The sequence below is a fragment of the Chanodichthys erythropterus genome, chromosome 24, assembly GCF_024489055.1.
Source record: "Chanodichthys erythropterus isolate Z2021 chromosome 24, ASM2448905v1, whole genome shotgun sequence".
Taxonomy (NCBI): Eukaryota; Metazoa; Chordata; class Actinopteri; order Cypriniformes; family Xenocyprididae; genus Chanodichthys; species Chanodichthys erythropterus.
Genome location: NC_090244.1, coordinates 7,022,743 through 7,047,919, shown reverse-complemented (window position 1 = coordinate 7,047,919; position 25,177 = coordinate 7,022,743). Strand labels below are relative to the sequence as shown.

Genomic DNA, 25,177 nt, shown 5'->3' with positions numbered 1-25,177 from the left:
TCTTTAACATCAATGTAACCTTTCCATCTCACAAAGGTTTTTTTTTATAATGAAAATAGGTTATTTAGATTATTAAAATGTTCTTCACTAAGAAAAATGTCACTGAAGGATCTTTGGGGAACCAAAAATGTGTTTGCTTTTTTTTTTGTTTTTTTCAATGGCGTCACTGCTGAAATCCCCTTTATTTTTCAGTGTATTCACCTGTGGTGTCTTCCCTTAAGTAATATTCTGATAATCTGTACTAAATGACCTCTTTTAGAGGTAATAGGGCGTTTTTAGTGTGAAAAGTGCTTTCCTCCTCACTACACTGGGTTTGGATGGCTAGTAATGAATGCAGTATCTACATGCAGCAGGTGTACTGTTCCTGACGCAGTCAGTTCAGCCGTCTGCTGTCATCCTTCACACGGGCTCACCGGTTATTTACCGGGCAACAGTTGCATCATTTGTCAACCGGTGCGTTACAACAGCCATACTTTGCAATACCTGAAGAATACAGAATAACGCATTTGCGCGCGCACGCTAGCCGTTCTGTTGGTTCAGCTCCTCGTCGCGGTGAGTCAGTGAGGCGGGATCCGCGGTGAGTTCGCGCGATTGGATTAGTCGGTCAGTCCTCGCTCTGTTGGCGGTACCGGGCGGCATGAAACGGAACGCGGGCAACGATTAAAGTCGGTCAGATAGTCACAGAGACCGATACTCGCGTTCGCGTCTTTATCTGTTAGTGTTTCCTGTAAGGCTGGAAAGATTGACGCGTTAAGAAGGTTATTCGGAGGCAGCGCGCTCCCTGGAACCACCATGGCCAGGGGAAGCGAGGAATCTGTGAATGGATCATGGAAAAAGCAAGTGGATGACATCAGGAAGATATTTGAGTTTAAGGAAATCCTCGGGACGTGAGTATGAATGATGCTTTGACATTGTGAATGACGGGTTTTGAAATCTGCATATTAGAGAGTCCATCAGTTTTTCTTCTCAAAGTTTCTGTGCGAATATTCAGATGTTAAAGAAATACTTTAACATCCCATTACACACGTATTTACTGCATGCCATTTACCCATGGGTTATAAATGGTTAAAAAGTGAAAGCTTGTTTTTCTGGCTGACTGAATCACGAAAATGTTGCGGGGTTTTTTTGTCCCTCGTGAATATATGTGTCAACAACAGGACCCCAATTTGCATATGCATGTAAATATATGGAAATAAAAGCTAGTATTTCCGTTTTTATACACTTGTGTTAGTCAGATGTTAGTTGAAAGGTTGTATTAAAATCGATTATACCATGTGCAAAGAAATTAGGAGTCAACCTTGTTACCATCGTAAAATTATTATTAATATTAAATGTACTTCAGCAAATAAAATAAAAATGTCATGAAATCATAATGTTTGAATGGAAAAGTACTACTTTTATCACTGTCTTACATTTTAGGGTTTTTCAGTCAGCCCTGTTACTGTGATTTTTTTTTCTTCGAAACGTCAGCATTAAAACCTTCTTCTAATAAACACTTTATAGTAATATGACCTTGAGAGTATAAAACTGTCAACCCTGTCACTGAGACATAGTTGAATGCCAATATTCCCTTCAGATGTGGATCAGATAATCAATCAGATGTTTTGGTTTGTGTAATATGGTCTGTATCAATGCATAATATGCACTTTAAATCCATACTTAACCCACTTGGCATAGCGGGTTTTAATGTGCAGACCTTCTTCTGTCAGTTTTAATATCCCACATCCGGCAACATGGCTTTATGTTGACATGAACAACTGTTTCCGAATTCCTCTTCTGTTGTAGCAGCACTGAAGTATACAGGTTCACTGGGTTTTCCCCAGTAATGCCTTGAAATAGACCAGGAAATGTCTATTTATATATGGTGTGCAGGGACCAAAAACAGGACAGGTATTTTCATGTCCCTTAGAGAGAGAGAGAAAACATTTTTCATCTTTCACCATTTGTGTTTTTCATAATTCATTTTATTTTATTTTTTGCTGTAAACTGTGATGGTCCTTTAGCTGACACGTTCACCACAACTGTAAAATGAACTACGCTTAATTTCTGATACACTTTTTCAGAAATCGATTTCAGTCTATCTGTGCTCATAGTCTTTTGAGTTAGAACAATGTAGATCTTAAAATCTGAAGACAGAATCATGAATAATGCAGATGAGCTTGGTCAGGCCAGACATAAATTATTATTATATTTTATTTATTTATTTATTTAGTTTGTTTTAACATTTTAATTCATTTTTTTTATATTTTATTTTATTTTAATTATTTATTTTTTATATTTTATTTTGTTTTATATTTTATTTATTTATTTTGTTTTAACATTTTATTTTATATATTTTTTAATTATTTATTTTATTTTTTATTATATTTTATTTTTTATTATATTAGATATTTTATTTTATTTTTTATATTTTTCATATTTTATTTTATTTTTTATTTTATTGTATTTTCTTTTATTTGTATTATTTTTTATATTTTATTTTATATACTTTATTTCATTTAGGTTTATTTTATTATTTTTTATATTTTATTTTTTATTATATTTTTATAATACATTTTTTTGTTTATTATTATATTATTTCACTTATTATATTTTTCATATTTTATTTTGTATATTTTATTTTAATGTTTATTTTATTTCACTTTAATTTCACTGCCTTTTCCAAACATCTGAAGAGTGTGTATTATATCTTTGTGTGTATAAGTCAGCTGAGGTTGGTCAGGTCATGAACAGACGTTATAACACAGTATTATAACACAGTATATGTATTACATAAGATTTTTACCACAGCACACCAAAAGACTCTTTAAAAAGGATTTACTAGAGGCTTTAGTGGAAACAGGCCGATCCCAACATGTAAATGTTTCGTTTGTATAGAAGCTGCAACTGTTACACCAGTTACAATAGTTTTACAATTCATAGCGAAGCCGCCATGTCCCAGACTGTGATACACTGTTAGATCTCAGCGGTCCGACCGCAGGAATCTCAGTGGTGTGTGCACATGTGTGATGATCGTTTTAATCTGACTGTTTGACTGCATGTCATTTGAGGTTCAGCACCCCCCACCCCCATCGCTTTGAAGTATTGACTGTGGATTATATGACTGCAGAAGAGGGGAAAGGCTCTTATTAAGATTATGCCATATCCAGGCTTTCTTCTCTTTCTCTTTCTCAAGTCTCTCTCTCTCGCTCTTCGTGTGTCCAGATTATGATTGTTTTTATTGTGTTGTTCAAACACCATGGCAGAAGAGCTTTTAAAGTCGTTCTAATGTTGGATGGATGATGTCAGTGCTTTGTGTTCTTCTCATTTTAAAGATGATGATGATGATGATGATGATAATGTAATGACCATAATTCATTATCCACAGCATTTATTACACCACGGGTCTTCAAATCTGCTCCTGGAGACCCACTTACTGCAGGGTTCAGCTCCAGGGGCTGTTTACATGACACCGTTAAAAAACGAAAACTTTTTATGCGTTTTGTCCGTTCATTTACATGACAACAGCATTTTGGGGGACTGAAAATGTAAGAAACGTGTTTCATAGTGCAAGTTTTTGAAAATGATACCATTATCATCTACAAAAACACAAGTTTGTGAAAACGGTGAAGTCCCACGCATGCATATTACAGGTTTAGTTCAGTCTTCACGGATCCTTGTGAACGGAGATCAATTTGACAACGTTGTTGTCTGTGCGTGAAAAAAACCCAAAGGAAAAACTTCAGTTTTTAGTTCATCAGTGTCGTGTAAACATCAAACACACCTGAACCTTCTAATCAAGGTCTTCAGGATCACTTCAGAATTTGAAGCAAATGTGTTGGAGCAGGTTGAAACTAAGGAAGCGTTTACACGACACCATAATGTGTTTTGGCCGTTCATTTATACGTTTTGGATGCCTTAAAATGCAAACTTTTGAAAATGATACTGTTATTGTCTCAGTGTAAACTGTAAGAACACAAATTTGTGAAAACGGTGACGTCATGGGCATGTGTAATTTGTTTCTTTACAAAGTGACATCGCCACCTACTGGCCTGGCATGCATAATACAGGGTTTTTAGTCGTTTTCGTGGATCTGTGTGAACAAGGATCGTTTTGACAACGTTGTCATCTGTATGTGAAACTTTTCAAAAACACAAATTAAAAAGTTTTCCATTTTTAGTACATCGTTATACGTAAGAGGATTAGGGCCAAGCAATAATAAAAAAAAATAAAACCATCTCGAGATTAAAGTTGTTAAATTTCGAGAAAAAAGTCGAGATAAAATGTTGAGAATAAAGTCATTAAATTACGAAAAAAAAGTTGTTAAATTTTGAGAAAAAGGTCGAGATAAAATGTTGAGAATAAAGTCATTAAATTACGAGAAAAAAGTTGTTACATTATGAGAACAAATTCGTTAAATTATGAGAAAAAAGTTGTTACATTATGAGAACAAATTCGTTAAATTACAGGAAAAAAGTCAAGATAAAATGTTAAGAATAAAGTCATTAAATTACAAGAAAAAAGTTGTTACATTATGAGAACAAATTCGTTAAAATTCGAGAAAAAAAGTCAAGATAAAAAGTTGAGAATAAACTTATTAAATTATGAGAAAAAAGTTGTTAAATTACAAGAAAAATTTGTTAAATTACGAATTTGTTCTCATAATCTAACGACTTTTTTCTCGTAATTTAATACGTTTATTCTCAACATTTTATTTAGACTTTTTTCTCATAATTTAATGAGTTTATTCTCAACATTTTATTTCAACTTTTTTCTCGAAATTTAACGGGTTTTTTTCTCGTAATTTAATCAGTTTATTCTCAACATTTTATTTCGACTTTTTTCTCGAAATTTAACGAAATTTTTCTCGAAATTTAACAACTTTAATCTCGAGATGGTTTTATTTTTTCATTATTGCTTGGCCCAAATCCTCTTCCATATCGTTTTCATGTAAAGGTACCTTAAACTTCTGCAGGACATTGGGTCTCCATTAGTCTGGTTGAAGAACCCTGAATTGTGCCTCCAAATATTTGGACACACTTCAGTAAATTTGTTTCTCATGATCTTAAAAAGATTTTGATGCAAAGCATAGTTTTGTGCCTATTAATACATTTCTTAAGCTAAAATTATATTTATTATTTTATAATAATTTTTATACAGCAAGGATGAATTAAATTGATCATAAGTGACAGTAAAGACATGTACATTGTTACAAAATAAATTTTATTAAAAAAAAAAATGCTTTTAAAGGGTTAGTTCACCCCAACATTCTGTCATTAATTACTCTCCCTCATGTCGTTCCACACCTGTTCATCTTCAGAACACAAATTAAGATATTTTTGATGAAATCCAAGAGGTATGTTCTCGTCCACAGACAGCAATATAACCACCACTTTCAAGGTCCAGAAAGTTACTAAAGACATTGTTAAAAAAGTCGACGTGACTGCAGTAGTTCAACCTTAATGTTATGAAGCGATGAGAATACTTTGTGCGCAAAAACAAAACAAAAATATCTTTATTCAACAATATCTTCTCTTCGGTGTCATTCTCATACATTGTTTACATCCAGCACTTCCAGGTTCTACATAATAATGCTGACTCATTATTGGCCGGCTCCTGTGTCAGCATCACACACGTGTCATGCTGATCACATGATCATCTTTGGCCAATACTGAGCCAGCATTCTGACGTAAACACGGAAGCCTTCACTGTGCTTACTGCGGCAACTAAGGATAAGAGAAGACAGGGAAGAGAAGAGATTGTTGAATAAAGTCGGGGGTTTTTGTTTGCGCACAAAACGTATTTTCATCGCTTCATAACATTAAGGTTAACCCACTGTTTTTTGAGCAGCAAATCATAATATTCAGCTTTGATCACAGAAATAAATTACATTTTAAATTGTAATAATATTTCACAATATTAGTGTTTTTACTGTATTAATGCATCCTTGGTGAGCAGAAGAGACTTTTTTCAAAAACATTAAAAACACGTAACAACCCCAACATTTTTGAACATAAAAATATAATTCCACTTGGTAGTGGATGTTTAAAGCTGTTGCGATGTTGTGTGCTAAAGAACAGACATAAATCTAGAACACGTTTTACCTGGATTATCTCTCTAGGATTTCCCATCCTAAAGATGACATAACAGATTCACTAATGCGCCTTACACAAGATTTTCCAGACTCAGTTTTCAGAGGCACTAAACTTAAAACAGCACACAGATGTTTCAAAAGCAGGCCAGAAAAATGAATAAATACTTAGAAATCATGGATTTATTTGTGGATGGATGCACAATGCAGCACTGTCAGAAATAGCTCAGATTTTCCTACACAATGACTCAACCTACAAAATCACCGATCCTCCAAATACACTGCACTGTCCGTATTGTTTAAACTCCATCTGTGCCACTTTTGGCTTTTCTAAATAAGTAAATACAATCAGTGTAGTGTTAATCCGTTAATTTTAGATTATTTTAATTTTAGATCTTTTAATCCTGTTGCCTTGAGTGGAGGTGCCAGTTTTCCTGAATTCACCTGAGGTCACGGTCGCCTACGTTCATTATGTCATTGCTAAAATGATGGTATGATTATTCTATAAAATGCCTGAGCCATCATCACTGTCCATTTTTTTTACAAATATTTTGCAGCAATTTCCCAGGAAGTGACGATTTTACATTCACACACAGCTATATTGCACACTACATGAAAGTTATAAACATGATAGGGGCACCTTTTCAAGACTCTGAACTGATGTTCTCTCACATCCCATAATATGCGATTACACCCACATCCCATTTACTGTATTTATATTTATGAAACTCTTTGTCATTTGCATGACAAATTTATCATTACTGCAAAATATTGAGGTCATGGACCACAGAGTCATGACAAATGATCACTAGTTCCTTGTTGACCTCATGCTATGCAAATTAGGGATGTAACGGGTATACAAATGCATACTTTAACTGCATAAGCTTGCATAATGTATTTTTTCAGATGCACAACAAGGAATACAAAGCACATAAAGGTCAATGGATGTGGGTTAAAGGTCATGCTTTCTTGGCTTTACCTCGTGTTTTTAAATGAACACTGATTATTTCCTTTACTGACACCTGCTTCTTTTAGGACAAAATGGAAATGGAATTAGCTACTTTATTACACTCTCCATCAGTTAGATGGATATTGATCATCTGAATAATGGGTTTTATTATTGTTTATATATATATATATATATATATATATATATATATATATATATATATATATATATATATATATATATATATATATATATATATATATATATATCAGTCAAACCAAAAATTTTTCAGACATTTTTGATATGTTTTGTATATTTTTACTAGTGGGTGCAGAACATTATAGTTCATTTATGTACGTCAGGATTGCAAAATAAAGTAAACTGTGACATATTATACCCAAAAATTCTTCATACAGTGGACTACCAGTAAAATTATGGAAGAGGATTAGGGCCAAGCAATAATAAAAAAATAAAACCATCTCGAGATTAAATTTGTTAAATTTCGAGAAAAACTCGTTAAATTTCGAGAAAAAAGTCGAGATAAAATGTTGAGAATAAAGTCATTAAATTATGAGAAAAAAGTCATTAAATTACGAGAACAAATTTGTTAAATTATGAGAAAAATGTTAAATTTCGAGAAAAAAGTTGAGATGAAATGTTGAGAATAAAGTCATTAAATTACGAGAAAAAAGTCGTTAAATTATTAGAACAAATTCGTTAAATTATGAGAAAAATGTTACATTTCGAGAAAAAAGTCTAGATAAAATGTTGAGAATAAAGTCATTAAATTACGAGAAAAAAGTCGTTAAATTACGAGAACAAATTTGTTAAATTATGAGAAAAATGTTAAATTTCGAGAAAAAAGTTGAGATGAAATGTTGAGAATAAAGTCATTAAATTACGAGAAAAAAGTCGTTAAATTATTAGAACAAATTTGTTAAATTATGAGAAAAATTTTAAATTTCGAGAAAAAAGTTGAGATGAAATGTTGAGAATAAAGTCATTAAATTCGAGAAAAAAGTCGTTAAATTACGAGAACAAATTCGTTAAATTATGAGAAAAATGTTAAATTTCGAGAAAAAAGTCGAGATAAAATGTTGAGAATAAAGTCATTAAATTACGAGAAAAAAGTCGTTAAATTACGAGAACAAATTTGTTAAATTATGAGAAAAATTTAATTAAATTTAGAGAAAAATGTCGAGATAAAATGTTGAGAATGAAGTCATTAAATTACGAGAAAAAAGTCGTTAAATTACAAGAACAAAATCGTTAAATTATGAGAAAAATGCCGTTAAATTTTGAGAAAAAAGTCGAGATAAAATGTTAATGTCATTAAATTACGAGAAAAAAGTCGTTAAATTACGAGAACAAATTCGTTAAATTATGAGAAAAATGTCGTTAAATTTCGAGAAAAAAGTCGAGATAAAATGTTGAGAATAAAGTCATTAAATTACGAGAAAAAAGTTGTTAAATTACAAGAACAAATTTGTTGAATTATGAGAAAAATGTCGTTAAATTTCGAGAAAAGTAATTAAATTAATGAGACATTTTTTTCATAATTTAACGAATTTGTTCTCGTAATTTAACAACTTTTTTCTCGTAATTTAATGACTTTATTCTCAACATTTTCTCGACTTTTTTCTCGAAATTTAACAAAATTTTTCTCGTAATTTAACAACTTTTTTCTCGTAATTTAATGACTTTATTCTCAACATTTTCTCTCGAATTTTTTCTCGAAATTTAACAACATTTTTCTCGTAATTTAATGAGTTTATTCAACATTTTATCTCAACTTTTTTCTTGAAATTTAACAACTTTAATCTCGAGATGGTTTTATTTTTTTATTATTGCTTGACCCTAATCCTCTTCCGTATAAAATTGATAAAAAATTTGGAACCAAAAGTTATTCAGTCACTTTCACCTCAACATGTTTTGCTTAAGTGTTATCTGACATAATTAAGATCATTTTTTTCAGACACAGTTTAACTCTGAGATCTTGTCATATTTTATTACCATTTTTTTTAAACTATAAACTATAAATAAACTAATAATGAATGAAATGTTCAAGGTGTCTGAATACATTTTGGTTTGACTGTATATATATATTTTACTATGGGTTGTTTAATATTTTTGTGCTGTTTGTTGAATTGAATCACCTGAATTATTTTTATTTTATTATTTTACTTTAATTTATTTGATGCTGTTTTCCCTTTGTAGGCTGTCTAAAGCACTACTTATTTTATTTTATTTGTTCAGAGGTATTGATTACTTTTCAAAACAATCAAATTTGCTGTGTTCAGACTTGGCCCAGTTAGCAAGCACCTAGCAACCACTCATAACTCCCTAGCAACCACAAAGCAGCGCACTTATAACTACTCTGAACATCTTTACAACAGCCTATCAACGTTCTGGCAACCATCCATAAAACTTTAGCACCGCGTCAGTGACTTTTGCACCTGAAAACACCATTAATGTTGCCGTGTAAAAGATGTCTGAATTACATACGTGTTAAATCTGATCTGTTTAATGCACTTGATCCAACCACACGCTGTTGTTTTTCTTCTGGTTTAATCCTTTGCAGAGATGAACGCTGTGCCCACTGCAATCTCACACGCTCATATGAACACATAGCTTACAAAGTTCTCAACCTGCTGGGCGCTCGGCCAATGAGTCACTGCATTTCTGGCCTCCTGAAGGGTTTGCGTTTCAATCGCAGATGAACTTTACAGTTTAAGAAACAGATGACAAATGCTTTGTTTTGGCAAAGCATCAAGCCCTATATTTTGATAAAACGGTTCAGGAACGGCCTTTTGTTCCAAGCTTTCCGAATTGCCATGTGCGCTCGTGTCTGTGTTTGTAAATGACTGTGTGTGTGTGCTGAAGGATTAGAGCGGATTTTCAGTGACCAATAAAGGCTTAGCTACAAGCCACAATGGCCAACTGATTACACATAGTGCATATGATACAACATCCTGAAGAATCAGAGGAGATGTGTATTTGTAGGTTTGGCTATGCTTTTGAGCACCACAGTTTTGAAAATATACAAATTTAGTGAAACATTTGAAGTGGTCCTTACTATTTGAAATGCTCATAAAATGGCCAAGTCAAAATTTTCTTCTCTGTTTTATTATTTTATTTGGCTGTCCCTTTGTAGGCTATCAAAAGCACTACTTTTTTATTTTTTTTTATTTTATTCTTCTGTCCCTGTGTAGGCTGTCTAAAACACTACATTTTTTTTATTTCATTTTAATATTCTGTCCCTTTGTACGCTGTCTAAAGCACTACTATTTTATTTTATTTTATATTATATTCATTTATTTTATTGTATCCCTTTGTATGCTGTCTAAAGCATTACTAATTTTTATTTTATTCTTCTGTCCCTTTGTAGGTTGTCTAAAACACTACTATTTTTATTTATTTATTTATTTTTTATTATTATTTTATTTTATTCTTCTGTCCCTTTGTGGGTTGTCTAAAACACTGCTTTTTTATTTTATTTTTTTATTTTATTTTATCCCTTTGTAGGCAATCTAAAGCATTACTAATTTTATTTTATTTTATTCTTCTGTCCCTTTGTGGGTTGTCTAAAACATTACTATTTGTATTTTTATTTATTTTATTTTATTGTATTTTATTCTTCTGTCCCTTTGTAGGCTGTCTAAAACACTACCATTTTTATTTATTTATTTTTATTTTATTCTTCTGTCCTTTTGTTGGGTGTCTAAATCATTACTATTTTTATTTATTATTTTATTTTATTTTATTCTTCTGTCCCTTTGTAGGCTGTCTAAAGCACTGCTATTTTATTTTTTAATTTAATTTTATTTTATCCCTTTGTAGGCTTTTTATTTTATTTTATTTTATTTTTATTGTTTTTTCATTCTGGTTTCAGATTATTGGACCCCACTGTGTGCTGCTAAGCTTTTAAACACCATATTTAGTCTCTGTCCTTTCTCTGTATTCCAAAAATCTCTGGCCACTATTTTATATTTCACTTTTTTTTAATGCTTTTTCCAGTGGGGCGTTTTCTGAGGTGGTCCTGGCCCAAGAGAAGGCCACAGGAGATATGTATGCTGTGAAATGCATCCCAAAAAAAGCACTAAGAGGAAAAGAGAGTGGAATAGAAAACGAGATTGCAGTGCTGAGGAAGTAAGTATTCTAAAAGCTACCAGAAAAGGCTTAAAATAACAAACCCAACACCCATTACATGCTTCACAGAAGTTCCTCTAGCTACTGACGAAAAAACCTAAAGTTCAAAGGAAGCTGTTAGTGGGAGTTTCAGCATTTCTCCTCCGAGCGGGAGATGACTCAGCCTTTATGACACGCCCCTCACAGCCTCCTACCTTTACTGACTCCTACCTGTCCCTTTCAAAAGCAGCGGAAGCGTTTAAAAGGCCGTACAAATGATTCATGTGGCCTCCGCCGCAGACCTCGCTATTCACCGCACGTTGAGGCCGAGCACAGGTCCGCGGTTGTCATGGTAAAAAGGCGTTCAGGCAAAGAGGCAAGGCAAAACGTTGGCGAGTAAAAACTCTGCAGCATGCAGCTGGATTCCAGATGCAGCCTCTCACAGTGGTCAGAATGATACTGTGACTGGAATGTGACTATTCACAAGGATTCATTCAACTGATCCAAAGTGACAGTAAAGACATTTATAAAATGTTACAAAAGATTCCCATTTCAAATAAATGCTGCTCTTTTGAACTTTCTATGCATCAAAGAATCCTGAAAAGATGTATCATAGTTTCCACAGCAAACTAAGCAACACAACTGTTTTCAACATTGATAATAATGCGAAATGTGTCTTGAGCAGCAAATCTGCATATTAGGATGATCTCTGAAGAAATGTATTTTATTTTATGCTGTTGTCACTTTGTAGGGCTGTCAAAAGCACTACTAGTATGTTATTTTATTTATTTTATGCTTTTAAACAAAATATTTTATTTTATGTTTTTGTCACTTTGTAGGGCTGTCAAAAGCCCTACTATTTTATTTTATTTAATTTCATTATTTCATTTTATTTTATTTTTATTTATACTTTTGTCCTTTTGTAGGCTGTCAAAAGCACTACTATTTTTTTATTTTATTTTATTTTATACTTTTGTCCCTTTGTAGGCTGTCAAAAGCACTACTATTTTTATTTTATTTTATTTTTTATTTATGCTTTTGTCCCTTTGTAGGCGGCCAAAAGCACTACTATTTTTATTTTATTTTATTATTATATTTATGCTTTTGTCCCTTTGTAGGCTGTCAAAAGCACTACTATTTTTATTTTATTTTATTTTATTATTATATTTATGCTTTTGTCCCTTTGTAGGCTGTCAAAAGCACTACTATTTTTATTTTATTTTATTTTTTATTTATGCTTTTGTCCCTTTGTAGGCTGTCAAAAGCACTACTATTTTTATTTTATTTTATTTTATTATTATATTTATGCTTTTGTCCCTTTGTAGGCTGTCAAAAGCACTACTATTTTTATTTTATTTTATTTTTTATTTATGCTTTTGTCCCTTTGTAGGCGGCCAAAAGCACTACTATTTTTATTTTATTTTATTATTATATTTATGCTTTTGTCCCTTTGTAGGCTGTCAAAAGCACTACTATTTTTTATTTATTTTATTTTATTTTATTTATGTGTTTGTCCCTTTGTAGGCTGTCTAAAGCACTACTATTTTTTATTTATTTTATTTTATTTTTATTTTATGCATTTGTCCTTTTGTAAGCACTACTATTTTTATATTTAATTTAATTTAATGTAATTTTATTTTATTTTATTTATCATATGACAGTGAAACTGAAGTAATGGCTGCTGAAATTTCAGCTAATTATGAATGCATTGCACTTCAGTTGTTTAGCAACTTGTTAGCAACTTGTACATTTGGGAATCTCTAGAGGTTTTATTTATTTTAATTATTTATTTTTTTCATTGTCTGCATGAACAGAAAAGCTCAATATATCAGCCCAGCTCATGGTGTACAGGCAACATGTAATGGGAATCTACATCAGCCATCCAAAACACAGCCTTCATAATCCAAGTGTGCCTCTGCTTCATTGTAAATGAACTAATATTTTTTCTGTTCTCTTCAGGATCAAACATGAGAACATTGTGGCACTGGAAGATATTTACGAGAGCCCCAGTCATCTATATCTTATTATGGAACTGTGAGTAAAATCTGTGTGCTACTTCACTTTGTGTCTAATTAATGCTCTAAATCTGCAAAGTCTTTAAAATGGAGCCAAACAATGTGAAGCAAGTTTGCAAGATGGAAAACTTAAAAAAAAAAAAAAAAAACTAAGAAGTAATCTGTTCTTGCCTAAATCTGATACAGTATGTGACTGATACATTTCTTTTAATTGCAATCCAGAAAATTCCTCTTCCTGTCATTCCAATTCACATTCCAATTCAACATCCTGTGGCGCGTCCATCTCATGACTTGAAAGGGAGCCAATTCTTATTCTGAATTGCGTCCAATCCTGCTGCTTTTGTTTGAAATCATTTTACTGATCCGAACAACAGATGATTAACGTAATCTCCATCTCTATAGCTTAAAGGATTAGTTCACTTCAGAATTAAAACTTCCTGATAATTTACACACCCCCATGTCATCCAGGATGTTTATATCTTTCTTTCTTCAATTAAGGTTTTTGAGGAAACATTCCAGAATTTTTCTCCATATAGTAAACTTCAGTGGGGTTCAACAGGTTGAAGGTCCAAATTACAGTTTTAGTGCAGCTTCAAAGATCTCTACATGATCCCAGACGAGGAATAAGGGTCTTATCTAGCAAAATAATTGGTCATTTAAAAAAAAAAAAAAAAAAAATTATATTCTTTTAAACCACAAATGCTCACTAGCTCTGCGATGCGCCACGCATTACGCAATCATGTTGGAAAGGTCACGAATGACATAGGCGGAAGTACCGATCCAGTGTTTACAAAGTCAAATGCCCTTTACAAAAAAGGTAAAACAACAATGTTGGACAATTTTGAAGTTGGAGGAAAAAATGAAATGAGTTTTTCCCTACCTTCCACCCTGTGACCTTTCCAATGTGATTATGTAATGCAATTTTACTGCTTTTACTGTATTTTGGATCAAATTGGTGACTATAAGAGACTTCAATTGCAATTAAAACTCTTACCGAACCCAAACCTTTTACCAGTAGTGTCTATATATACCTGTATGTAAGTTTGACACTTCTGAATAACTATAAACCTTTAAAAAACAGATTTCTTGTATTTTTCAGTGTGTCCGGTGGGGAGTTGTTTGATCGTATTGTGGAGAGGGGCTTCTACACAGAACAGGATGCAAGTGCGTTAATCAAACAGGTTCTGGATGCAGTGAACTACCTGCATTCACTGGGGATAGTCCACCGAGACCTGAAGGTGATGATTTCCCTTGACTGATTTCCTTCACACCAAAACAAATCGATATACGTAGACTTTCAGTTTCATCGCAGTACATAGGAAGCTGGAAAATAAGACGTGAAAGGTCACTTCAGTAGAAACAAGTAAATAATTCTCTATGACTTTTTAACCTAATCACCCTCACTCTCATCTCCTGACAGCCTGAGAATCTGCTGTATTATAACCCACATGAAGAATCCAAGATTATGATAAGTGATTTTGGGCTGTCCAAGATGGAGGGCGCAGCCAATGACATCATGTCAACAGCCTGTGGGACGCCCGGATACGTGGGTAGGGCTTTCAATCCACTAAATATCCATGTGAATCTGTTTATAGTGTCATATGTTACCAAGATGGTGTTTTGTATATGACACCATCTATTGATATTCAAGTCAAGTGTGTTATAAAAAAAAAAATGTTTTTAGTAATTTGGTACAGTATATTAACATCATTACAGTTAATAAAATATGTTTTTCTGTAAAAAAAAAAACAAACAAAACAACAACAACAAAAAAATCTGTAAAACCTAGAATGTTGCTACTATATATTTTTTTACAGTGTACTTTAGCAAAAAAGTTCATCCAAAAAAAAAAAAATTCGGTCATCATTTACTCACCTTCATGTGTATCAAATCCATTTGCTGTTGTTTCTCTGTAAAGCTGCTTTGAAACGATATGTATCGTGAAAAGCGCTATACAAATAAATGTGAATTTAATTTAATTGTTTCCATATTCATACTATCCATTTCCATTTTCTTCTGGTGAAACACAAAGAAGACATTTTGAAAAAATACAAATTGTAGACTATAGGTGACCATTGGGCTTTCGACACTGCGCTTAAAGGGTTAGTTCACCCAAAAATGAAAATAATGTAATTTATTACTCACCCTTATGCCGTTCCACACCCGTAAGACCTTCATTCATCTTCAGAACACAAATTGAGATATTTTTGAGGCATGCATAGCCAGCAATGACATTTCCTCTCTCAAGATCCATAAAAATACTAAAAACATATTTAAATCAGTTAATGTGAGTTAGAGCTTAGATCGGGCCCAACAAATCAAGCCCGACCCTACCCGAGCCCGAGCACGTTGTGTCCGAGCCCGGCCCGGCCCGACACGTCCACTGTAATTATGAGCCCGAGCCCGATTTAAACCCGACCATTTTTAATATGTGGGCCGTTATAACCAGGGGCGGCGCCAGATTTTTATTTTTATTTTTTAACGCAGGTGTTGCTGCGCTAGATCATTTAGGCTACAGGGGGGAGCTGCGCAGTTATATAAATTATATAAATACTATTAATAAATGAGCAAAAATTGGCCACTCAATATTAAATTATTTTAATTATCATAATTAAAGTTTTAATTTTATTAAATTGAACAAGCTCAACATTCAGCATTCAATCAAATATTCTTAAAGATTAATTATTATTAATAATGTTACTTCAACATTTTGTTATTTCAACATAATATGTGTGTGAGCAACAAGCAAGATGTGCATTTGTAAATTCGGTGACAGTTTCAAAAGGTGTGTGACCGCGGCACGCCGGCGCCTCCATGTCATAATTACATTGTCTGCTATATTGCTTTTTATGTATTAAATCCAGGTAATTGGATGATGAAAAATGTATTAAAATTAAGATACAATTTATACGAATCGAAATTCACTTTAAAGAAAATCTTTCTTCAAAACAAAACTTAACAAACGTGAAACTAAATGTGCTTATTTAATGGCTAAAACACGTAGAATACGGACTCTCTTTTTGTACAAATTGCAGCACATTCATTTAATTCTGAATTTTGCACATGTAAGTTGAAAAGCATTTGTTTGTGCATAGTAAACATATCTGTAACATTTATCAAGTTAATTTATTAATTATTATCTTAATGAATAATACGACAAGGAAGAAGCATGTAAACTGCGTTGTTTGTTTATTAAAACTAGTTTAAAATGTTTCCATACCTCTGATTTTCCTCCAGACTTGCTCAAAATTATTCTCCTGTTTTAATTTAATTCGTATGGCTCCGACAAGGTTTTGTTCCGTCCTCTGAGCGGTGTCAACTCACACCAGAAGCATTTCAGAAGCGAAGCGGCTGGATTCGCGAGACCACTAGATTTGTCCGGTTTGATTGTGTTTATTGCTATGCCATACTTTATTTTGCTGTAGCCATACAGATGAAGTTAACACACTTAAAATTCCAGTTATGGACAACAAAAACAAAGAAATGTCTTTTGTCTTCAGTTTCTGTCATTGTAGTGATGTGAAATATCAGCAGGAGTTTACAGGATTGTTTTGACTTTATTTTGTATTTGAGCTGCGCGTCAAAAATAGGCGAGGCGCCTATCTTTAGCGAAGCGGCGCAGTGAGCCCCTTCAGGGACGCTTCTCAAACGCACCGCGGCGCGGCTGGTGTAAACACGAGCATTGACTAGAGACGCTGCGCATGACACGTGACGTGCTTTATCAAGGGCCCGGCCCGACCCGGCCCAAGGACGGTGGTGGGAAATATCGGCCCGGCCCGCGGGTCGGGTCGGGCCGAGTCCGGGCTCGGGCAGAGAATCTAAGCTCTAATGTGAGAACATTGGTTCAATATTAATATTATAAAGCGACAAGAATATTTTTGGTGCGCCAAAAAAACCCCAAAAATAACGACTTTGGAACATAATGAATCAGCGTTTCGAATCAGTGATTTTTTTTTTTTTTTTTTTGCTGATTTGCAAACCGCTGATTTGACACAAAAGATTCATAATGCTCCGAAGCTTCCTGAAGCAGTATAAGTCGTTTTTTTTTTTTTTTTTTTTTGCCGCACCAAAAATATTCTTGTCGCTTTATAATATTAATATTGAACTACTGTACTCACATGAACTGATTTAAATATGTTTTTAGTACCATAATGGATCTTGAAAGAGGAAATGTCATTGCTGGCTATGAAGGCCTCACTGAGCCATAGGATTTCATCAAAAATATCTTAATTTGTGTTCTGAAGATGCACGAAGGTCTTACGGGTGAGGAACGGCATGAGGGTGAGTAATAAATAACATTATTTTAATTTTTGGGTGAACTAACCCTTTAACCCCGGGTTATCGTCGTTCTAAACACTGCTTTTAACCACAGGTAAAGGAAAAGATCCACACTTGTAATTTAGAAGCGAGGTTATGAAAGCCTGCTCCGGAGCAGGGTTAGCACCGGTGCCAAACTTGTACAGTGAAACGAACGATGCGGTGTTAGAATGTTAAAGCTAGACTCTTAGCAACAGACAACAAATCGCGTGCTCATATTTGCCTACTTTGGATGGTCACGGAAACACCGCGCATAAACAGTTCAGCGTTTGAGAGGAAAAATGTCAAATGCTGACAGAAAACGCGACAATTTGAGCGAAGAAGAGACCGTTTCATTCTTACCTTTAGAGTCCAAAAGATCCATTCAGTACAAACTCGCTCGATAGTACAGTTGGCAATACGAGGATGCGCAATGCTAGAGCTAGCCTACATGTAAACAGGTCGCGTGCTGCGTTTATCCAATCAATGACATTGACACGGCAAATAGGCAAATAAGAACGTTAACCCAGGGTTTAGGAAAGTACAGTGTGAAACGTCAGTATATGAATACCCAGGATTAATTGTTAACCCGGGGTAAATTATGAGCAGTGTAAAACGTGAAGCAAGATAACCTAGGAAGAAGTGTGAAAAGCCCTCATGTCTGTCATGTCCAAAAAGGAATCACAATAAAAGCAGTTTAAAACAGCTGATTAGAAAACATACAGTTAAGGAATGACATAAGAGTGATTATGATCAAATTTGTTTTAGGGTGAACAATCCTTTAAAAACATTTTACACTTAAAGGGTTAGTTCACCCAAAAAATGAAATTTCTGTCATTAATTACTCACCCTCATGTCGTTCCACACGCGTAAGACCTTCGTTCATCTTCGGAACAAAAATTAAGATATTTTTGATGAAATCCGAGAGGTATATGACTCTTCAATAGACAGCAATTTAATTACCACTGTCAAGGTCCAGAAAGGCATCGTTAAAACAATCGACGTGACTACAGTGGGTCAACCTTAATTTTATGAAGGGACAAGAATACTTTGTGTGCAAAAACAAAACAAAAATAATGACTTTATTCAACAATCTCTTCCCTGTCATTATGCTTAAATACAGTGAAGGCTTCCGTCTTTACGTCCAAATGCTGGCTCAGTATTGACCAAAGCTGGAAACGTGAGCAGCACAACAAATACGTGTGATGCTGATGCAGTAGCCAGCCAATAATGAGTCGGCTTTCTGACGTAGAACCTGGAAGCGCTGGACGTAAACAGCGTAGGAGAATGACACAGAAGAGATTGTTGAATAAAGTCATTATTTTTGTTTTGTTTTTGCGCACAAAAAGTATTCTCATCGCTTCACAAAATTCACTGTAGTCACATTTTTATCGATGTCTTTAGTACCTTTCTGGGCCTTGAAAGTAATAATTATATATGGAGGAGTCAGACAGCTCTCGAATTTGATCAAAAATATCTTAATTTGTGATCTGAAGGTGAACAAAGGACTTACGGGTGAGAATTTTCAATTTTGTGTGAACTAACCCTTTAAGTAAATGTGTCATTTAGTTCATTTTCTCATATGTTTAACAGCTCCAGAGGTTTTAGCACAGAAGCCTTACAGCAAAGCCGTGGACTGCTGGTCTATCGGAGTTATTGCTTACATCTTGTGAGTAGTTTTTCCCCCCATATGAAACATACTGCTGCTTTCCCAACCATTGTTACATTCATTATTTAGAAAAGAGGGCATTAGGTTAAAATACAGACCACTTTTGAATCCTCTGCCTCCTCAGGTTGTGTGGATATCCTCCGTTTTACGACGAGAACGACTCCAAATTGTTTGAGCAAATACTGAAGGCAGAATATGAATTTGACTCGCCGTACTGGGACGACATTTCTGATTCGGGTAAGTGTGAAGTGAAACATATATTATAGTTAATTATATAAACTCTTTTCAAGCTTATGTTCTTAGTATTGGAGAAAAATGACACCCTTCTTCACCTTCTTTTGTATCTTCCACCCACTGAAACGCCATCATTGAGTATGACTTGGGTTACTTGTGTTTACTTGTCACTGACAGTCACGACTTAGTTTTTTTCCCAAGAGCAACACTTTAATAAGGGTTTTTCGAAAGTATCACTGAGGTATTGCAGCCAGATTTAAATCAGCAGTTGAAAAGCATTATCTGGCGCTAGGCGATTCAGCTTCGTTTGAAAATAACATCTCGACACCCACACCACAAGCTGTTCCCTGGTGTCTGGGGAAGTGTAGGAGGGTGTCATTTTTTCACAATTAGAACTGCGCCCTTGTGTAACTGATTCAGGTTTTTTTCTTTTCACATTTGTGTTGTTTCATAGCTAAAGACTTCATTAGTAACCTGATGCAGAAAGATCCAGAAAAGAGGTTCAGTTGTGATGAGGCTCTTCGGCATCCGTGGTGAGCGATCAGGATTGTGTTCACTGCCGTTCTGATGTTATATTAGTTGCTGCGGGTTTAAGAGTGAATCTCGCACGGTCTATTAATAACATTAACATGCTAAAGAGGATGTTTTGTTTTATACATTTTTGCAATATTACTTGAAACTGTCTTTACTAACTGATAAAAGACTATTTATTAGGTGCATTGAAAGGAATAATATTAATATACATCATCTGTGCACGAGGTAGGGCCTTAAAAACATCAGCCAATCTTTTACGCGATCATCGCGTAAACGATTGGCCCTCTGGCTTGTCAATCACTGCCGTGACGTTCCTTGTGAGAGAGGAGCGCGGCTGTGCGCTCCGGTAACTTTCCACACTCCACAGGCGCCGCATGCAATGTTTTTGTCAGGAGACAGGAGTAACAACTGCAGATTATGAGTTACCTGTGGTGAGTCCGACATAATGAATCCACTAACACGACAGAGCGTATGCCGGTGGTAAACACTCCTGTTCCAATACGAGTGTTTACGAGTTTTGGGAGGCGTTCCTTCGAAGGAGGGGGGGTTTTCTTACGCATGCGCTCATTTCAAAAACTCAGTAACAGTCTTTGGATTTTCAGTCGATGAAAAAATCCTCTCTATCACCTTTAAGTATATTTCCCTGTCTCCATAATGTCCAATATTGTTTAAATGTTTTACTTTTAAATTTCATTATTAATAAATCTCATTATTTTCTGTAAAATCAGAATAAAAATTACATGTTTACACCATGATGCAAAAATACCAGGGAAAATTTGCTTAAATGTCATGAAAATAATGTCACAATGCAAAATTATGTAATAGTATAAAAATAGGCTCTTATGCAAAATATATCATGTATACTAATTTCTGATGGATCATGTGACACTGAAGACTGGAGTAACGATGCTGAAAATTTAGCTTTGCATCACAGGAATAAATTGCATTTTAAAATATATTCAAATAGAACACAGTTATTTGAAATTATTGTTTAATATTTCACAATTTTACTGTTTTTACTGTATTTTAGATAAAAATAAATGCAGCCTTGGTGAGCATAAGAGACGTTTTTCAAAACATTAAAAAATCTTACCAACCCCAAGCTTTTGAATTGTAGTGTAGATATTTTATTACATATAATATAATATAATTATCTACAAAGTTCAAATGAAGTCTTTGAGGAATATCAACACTACGTTGCTTGCACTGTAACTACATTCACGTTATTGAGCACAGATCTTTGTTTTTACATTATATAGTCATGTTTATACTCATATATGGTCACATATCATAAGATTCTGCCTCCTCATGGATGCCAGATGATACTACAAGAAGTCAAACCACTGACTCTCCTCTGATTTCAGGATAGCTGGTGATACTGCGCTCTGTAAGAACATCCATGAATCAGTCAGCCGACAGATGAAGAAAAACTTTGCGAAAGCAAAATGGCGAGTAAGTGACCACATCCTTTCCTCCTCCTTCCACACTTTGGAATCATTCATTGAAAAACCCATATTGATTGACCACTTTTATATGTAACGTGATTTAAATTTCTGTTTTCTCTAAATTCTTCTCTCCTCACAGCAAGCGTTTAATGCTACTGCAGTGATCAGACATATGAGGCGTCTTCAGCTTGGCAGCAGTATGGATTCCTCTCAACACAGGAAGCAGAATCCAACATCCATGCCAGGGAAGAGTCAATCAGTTGATGTTTCTTCAGTCCACCGCAATGACTGTAAGTTGTTACCTCAGTGCTTTAAGGCCCTGATATACTCACAGAGAAGATCTTTTCGTTCTTCTTTTAGGAGTAAAAAAAGAAGTTTGAAATACCCTTGCAGCGATATATTCACACTAATGAGAGCTTTGAGATGTGAATATGTGCTGCACGCTTTTCTCTCAATAACAAAATAAACACACAACAAAAATGCCAGCGGTGCGAAAACATATGTTCATACGAGCTCTGCAATTTGACACTCCAATCAAGTCATGATTATTTATATAGCATTTTATACAAAATATTGCTTTAAAGCAAGCAGCTTTTACAGTATTTAACATGAAAGACAGTGTCAATGTCGCTTTAAATTAGAATTACAACTTACTTCCGCAATAATATACGCCAGCTGGAAAACTTCCGGTGAAATGTCACTTGTTGGTGTGTCGGTGTCTTCAATCCTGAGGTAGCTTTAACACCATCAATAGTGTATTAGTTTATAATCAGAATATAGGCACCTAAATAGTCAGGCCCAGCGTTAAAGGGTTAGTTCACCCAAAAATGAAAATAATGTAATTCATTACTCACCCTCATGCCGTTCCACACCCGTAAGACCTTCGTTAATCTTCAGAACACAAATTAAGATATTTTAGTTGAAATCTGATGGCTCCGTGAGGCCTCCATTGGTAGCAATGACATTTCTTCTCCCAAGATCCATAAAGGTACTAAAAACGTATTTAAATCAGTTCATGTGAGTACAGTGATTCAATATTAATATTATAAAGCGACGAGAATATTTTTGGAGCCCCCAAAAAAACAAAATAACGACTTATTTAGTGATGGCCGATTTCAAAACTCTGCTTCATGAAGCATCGGAGCACAAATGAATCAGTGTGTCGAATCATGATTCGGATCGCGTGTCAAACTGCCAACCGCTGAAATCACGTGACTTTGGCGCTCCGAACAGCAGATTTGATCTTAATTTGTGTTCCGAAGATTAAGGTCTTATAGGTGTAACGGCATGAGGGTGAGTAATAAATGACAGAATTTTCATTTTTGGGTGAACTGACCCTTTAATTTAGTTATTCAAACATAAGACGACATGAAAAAAAGACGTGTGTCAGTGTTCCTCCTCAGCAAAATTCAATTTGTTTTCTATCAGTTTTCACTGACTTTTGTGTCGAAAAAAAAGCATCAACAAACTGTAAATTAAAGATTTTTTGTGCACTTTAGTTAGATTCATTGAATAAAATGTGAGTTTTTTCACAGCTTCAGTGATTATAAAGGGAGAGCACGGTGCTCGCTTTCTGTGTAATTAATTCGCAAGAAAAGTTATTGTTTTTCATGAGATTTTGTGAGTATTTCATACTTTACCTTGACAAAATGTATTTTTAAACCTAGTGATTTTATAATGTTTAATATTTATTCAAAAGCAAAACTGAGTGAAAAACTATTACAGGAAATGGCTAATATGAGCCAATAAATGTTCCTCTGCTGCCATCTGCTGGTTATAATGGTAATTAATGTCTTTTTTATTTTTAAATAAAAGTGTTTTCTATCAAATGTTGGATCTTGAAATGTTCAGTTTTACAAATAGGGACAATCTCCGAAGGATGAACAAATAATGTTTTTGGTCATCACATTAAAAATAACATTTGAATTGCTAGGAAAATGTTGCGTTTGGCTGTCTATTAGCGTCGTCTTTATTGCATTCAATGAATCTGTTTTATTGGCAAGTTAGGTAAGTGTGATAACTGCATTAAAATATAAACACAGCATTAAAAAGTCAACCATTAATGGTTTTGTGTCGATGTACAGCGAGTACAGAATGATAGATAACCATTCACCGGAAATGCCCAAGCTGGCTTAACGAAAACCGCGCAAATGGTTAGTTGGCATGTGATGGAATCTAGCAACAAGACTTTTGCTATTTTCCATTGAAAATAGTTGGTAACACTGGACATCACATCAGGTCTTTCTTCAATTTCACTTAAAGTATATCGGGGCCTTTATATTTCTTGAGCTGAAACTCACAATAGTTGTGTTGACACGACTTTTGTCGACCTTTTATCGAGTTGCTCATCACAGTGATGTGCTTTTTGTTGTATTATGTCGTGTTGTCGAACAGCCCTTGAAGAGGGTGTTATCTTTGTCTAGGTTCGTCCGTGGAAGCGGCAAACTCTTCTTCAAGGACGGGACCATCTGAGCGGCACACACGGCCATCCACGGTCACCACCATCATCACCGGCTCAAAATGACATCACTTCTTGTGAGACCGCTCACGTGACTGTTGCACTTTGTGGAAAAACGTGTTTTCTTCTATTTAACGGTAACTTCCATTGTCCACAGTCAAACACGTTTCCCTCTCTGGAAAGCCAGTGCCGCTCTATACCATGAGACTGTTTCAAAAATAGCGGCATGTGTATATAAGGTGACCGTTTTACCAAGTAAAGCTCATGACTTGAACGTTTATGTGGCTGTTGAACGGAGATTACGAACCTTGAGTTGAAGAACATCCGCTTTGGGTCGTAATAGATGATAATAAGTTGTGCAGATAAATTCATTAATTAAACAGTTGTTGTAACTTTTTGCTGCTGTATTTCAAGCTGCTGCTGTTTTGAAGAACCAAATGATAAAGGATGTGAGATTTACAGAATGTCTAAATTTAGAGAAGTTGATGTAGTTACTAGAGGCTTGAAACGTTTATTGCCATCCAGTACGTATAAACTTGAAATTCGGTCCTGGATGCGTCTGGCATTTATTAATGAGTGAATGAAGGATGCAAAAAAAAAAAAAAATGGAAATGGAAATGGGCAGTTTAATGATATTATCAACATTTTGTTAATATTGAGAAAATATTCTGGAGTGATTTGTGTGTCAAAAGATATAAAATGGTGGTAAAAAGCACTTTTTAAAAAGTTTTTTGTGTATGTTTTGGATTTATTTTGTAAGCTTTGCTTTTTTAATATGACTTTTCGGCATTTACGGTATAATTTTGTTCACACTTTACATTGCAGTGATTGTTATGTAGTAATATTATGTGGAAATTGAAGTATTTGTTGTTATTATCACTTAAATGATTATTAATTGGAATATAGACACTGTAATGTAAACTGTTATCATTATTTTATTCTTTTAATTGTGACTAATGAAACTGAAGAACGCTTGACCCATAATGTGTTTGTTTTGTAACAGATCTATATGAAAAGTACCAGCTTCAGTGAAGGACATTTGTATTTGCTGTGTTTCAGTGGAGCGAAAATGCCTAAAATTTCACACATCGTCCAGTGTACGGATGCAAACAGCACAGTTTTCCAGTTGAAGCTGTTTTGATATGATGTGCCCACTGATATATGACCGTGAGAGATTCAAACAGTTTCTGCTCTAAATCTTGCATGTCATCATGGTTTTCATACCAGCACTCTGAATTTAGCAGCTACTTGCTGGTTCTTTCATTCAGGTCGCAGAAATGATGTAAGCAGTGTTTTCTTTTCAGTAGATGTGTTCTGTGATGAGTGTTTTTGGTGAGTGTATGGTGAGTTGATTTCAAATTTCCATTAAACACAAAGAT

The 25,177-nt window shown here is 34.3% G+C and overlaps 1 protein-coding gene across 3 annotated transcripts; it reads left to right on the top strand.

The window, feature by feature from the left end:
* The first annotated feature begins 473 nt into the window (after window positions 1-473).
* On the top strand, window positions 474-25,177 carry camk1db (calcium/calmodulin-dependent protein kinase 1Db). 3 transcript variants are annotated; one of them, XR_010893895.1, is made up of 12 exons: window positions 476-887; window positions 11,037-11,168; window positions 13,107-13,181; window positions 14,262-14,400; window positions 14,583-14,712; window positions 19,052-19,127; window positions 19,252-19,364; window positions 19,816-19,894; window positions 21,260-21,347; window positions 21,480-21,630; window positions 23,764-23,935; window positions 24,802-25,177. XR_010893895.1 is itself a non-coding variant. In XM_067379292.1 (11 exons), the coding sequence occupies exons 1-11, from the start codon at window positions 793-795 to the stop codon at window positions 23,761-23,763; spliced, it is 1,107 nt and encodes a 368-aa protein (XP_067235393.1). In that variant the 5' UTR covers window positions 474-792; the 3' UTR covers window positions 23,764-23,853. The 3 variants fall into 3 exon arrangements, 2 of the variants coding, with proteins under 2 accessions (XP_067235393.1, XP_067235392.1); XM_067379292.1 differs by lacking the exon at window positions 24,802-25,177 and having other exon boundaries at window positions 474-887; window positions 23,735-23,853; XM_067379291.1 differs by having other exon boundaries at window positions 477-887; window positions 23,764-25,177.

What these genes read in the sequence shown, in the direction of transcription:
- camk1db (XM_067379291.1), top strand. Translation starts at nt 793, where the DNA reads ATGGCCAGGGGAAGCGAGGAATCTGTGAATGGATCATGGAAAAAGCAA. An exon ending in GGACGACATTTCTGATTCGG is followed by an intron (nt 19,365 to 19,815) that starts GTAAGTGTGAAG and finishes GTTGTTTCATAG; the next exon opens with CTAAAGACTTCATTAGTAAC. An exon ending in TTCAGTCCACCGCAATGACT is followed by an intron (nt 21,631 to 23,763) that starts GTAAGTTGTTAC and finishes ATCTTTGTCTAG; the next exon opens with GTTCGTCCGTGGAAGCGGCA.